Source organism: Galeopterus variegatus, unplaced genomic scaffold (genome assembly GCF_000696425.1).
Source record: "Galeopterus variegatus unplaced genomic scaffold, G_variegatus-3.0.2 Scaffold1689, whole genome shotgun sequence".
In the NCBI taxonomy this organism is placed as follows: Eukaryota; Metazoa; Chordata; class Mammalia; order Dermoptera; family Cynocephalidae; genus Galeopterus; species Galeopterus variegatus.
Genome location: NW_007727800.1, coordinates 240,989 through 243,484, shown reverse-complemented (window position 1 = coordinate 243,484; position 2,496 = coordinate 240,989). Strand labels below are relative to the sequence as shown.

Sequence of the window (2,496 nt, the reverse complement as noted above, 5' to 3'; positions counted from 1 at the left end):
GAGTGAGCCACGGGCCAGTCCAGAGCTTGTGATTTTTAAAATCTGTACCTAGACAACTTGTTTTATACCCTATAACTTGTGTTTGGCCCTGATGACTATCCAACTCCCTGAGGTTAGGAGTTGCCTGAGACACTTTTAAAAAATATTGATTTAGGCATTGCTAATTTGGAATTAAGCAAAAGTTGACCATTGCGTTACTTTTGAAGGCAAGGTTTGCTGCGCAAATTAATATAAAACATGGTGGAAGAGAGGAGTAGATATTTAAACCATTTGAGAATCAAACACTTAAAAAATTCCACTTATCTACTTGTACTAATTACAAATGTATTTCAAAATTGATGTTAGGACCCTGCCTTTTACTGATAGCTACCATAATTGCATAAGTATAATTTGATAATAAAAATATTTTATTTCTGTTTTTTCCCATAATTTAGTTCATTTCTTTTCATTGCTGTGTCTGCGAATTTGCTATTTAGAGCCTTAGATAGCCAAGGGTACGACAGGAAAACAATTTGTTTAGATGGGGAAGGAGGGAATCCTAAAGCCAAAAGTTCTGTCATTTGAACAAGACTTAAGCCTAACTGAGTGCTGCGAGGGCTTAGCTGTGTTGGTGCTGGGTCTTGTTAGAATTGGAAGTGGGGACGCTCTTGGTGCCCTCGTGTGGGAAGCTGGTGGTGCAACACCTTTAAGATCCCCTGTTCTGCAAGATTGGAAACTGAAGAAAGTCAGGGACTTAGGGCATTACTTAGAATTTTAGAGGTTAACTCTGCACTTTGATGGATTGACTCCTTTTGCTCTAGAGCAAAAAGGAGATAGGCTGTCTTTTAAGATGTTAAATAGACACTTAAGAGATGTCCAGCCTGTCAAATCCGAGGATGGGTACATGTTTGCTATATTGTTCTCTGCATTTTTCTGTATTTTAAAAAATTTATTAAAGTATACGTCTATTTTCAAAGTGATTAGTCTGTTGTTTCAGCTTCTCATGCAACATTGTGGGAGATTTTATGCTAGTTTTCTGCTAGTCATCATGAATTCTCATTGTAAACAGTAGATTGAGACTCATTAATTTTATCCTGCCTCTTCCAGTTTAGGGATGATAAGAGAACTAAGCATGAGGAGTAGCAGGGAAGGCCAGAGAAACATTTTTTTGTTGTATTGCATTAGTGGTTTATTTGTAGAATTAAAATTAAATTGCTCGATTAACATTTTCAATTTTTTTCCGACCAGTAGTTCCAAGTTTTTCAAATTAATTATAGTAAAACATCATCCAGCGTGTGTGTGTGTGTGTGTGTGTCTCAAAACGAGATGTAAAAGAACTGTGATTTGTGGCACCACATACTAGTGAGGCTTCCCTGAAGCAGGAGGACTTTGGCAAGGCTGCAGTAGATGGATGTTGACTAGTGGAAAGGCTGATAATGAGGCATGTGACAACAGGGCTTTTTCCTGCTGAAGACATTAAACATCTTTTGGCTTGAGCAATTTTACCAGTTTTCACAGTTTTAGCAATAGGGACACCAGGAAGCAGAATAGAATTAACTGAAGATTTGCATGCAAGATGCTGCATTTTGACAGAAATAAGAATTGTGGTGTGATGAGAATATTTTTAAGGCTGTTTTTGGACTACCTTAGCTATTGTATGTTAATGCTATAACTTCTCTGTCTTACTTTGTGTCATGGTATCTCAATTTTTGCAAAGAAAATAATTGTGGAATTTCTCTTCAAAAGGACACCGAAGCCATGAAGAGAGCACTGGCCTCTATAGACTCCAAACTGAATCAGGCCAAAGGTTGGCTCCGAGACCCCAGTGCCTCCCCAGGTAACCCTCTAGTCCTGCTTTTCTGATAGATATAATAAAAAGCTAAAAACCAAACAAACAAAAGAAAGAAATCCTCTAGTCATCTCATAATCCTGAGATAACTGCTATAACATTTTGGGACATACCTTATCTCTGATAGTTTTGACTAATTAAAGCAATACTGGGCCATACAGGGATGAAGGGCATAGATTACATCACCTCTTGTCATAGAGGAATAAATCAACCTGAGCTGGGCATTCTTTGTAAACTTATTGGTTCACCCGTTCCCTGAAGTAAAAATGTAGTTATTTTGAATAAAAGTGCTTCTCTTCTAGTTTCCATTGGGCGGACTTCCATTTATGTCAACAAAGTACTTAATTAAGCAGATTAAATGGTGATGACAATAACAATTGGAAAGCACAATTGACTATATAAAGACCCAAATAGGTTATTGATCCAGGCTTTATGGATTTTCTTTTTTTTTTTTTTTTTCCTTTTTGTCTTTTTTCGTGTCCGGCAACAGATTGCAACCCTCGGTGTTGCGCCCGGACCGGACCGGGACCGGCAACGGGATCGCAACCCTTGGTGTTGCATCCGTACCTCGCTCAGCCAGTGAGCGGGAACCGGTCTGCATGTGGGATCCGAACCCTCGGCAGGAGCGCCGCTGCGCTCCCAAGCAGCGCACTGTAGCAGTGCGCCAC

The 2,496-nt window shown here is 39.3% G+C and overlaps 1 protein-coding gene across 2 annotated transcripts in view; it reads left to right on the top strand.

Moving 5' to 3' along the window:
• Positions 1–2,496, top strand: part of VCL (vinculin) — a 117,741-nt gene that overhangs the window by 77,823 nt on the left and 37,422 nt on the right. For both annotated transcript variants that reach the window (XM_008578445.1, XM_008578444.1), the window contains exon 7: positions 1,726–1,816. In XM_008578445.1, the coding sequence (XP_008576667.1) occupies positions 1,726–1,816 (91 nt within the window). The remainder of the gene's footprint in view (positions 1–1,725; positions 1,817–2,496) is intronic.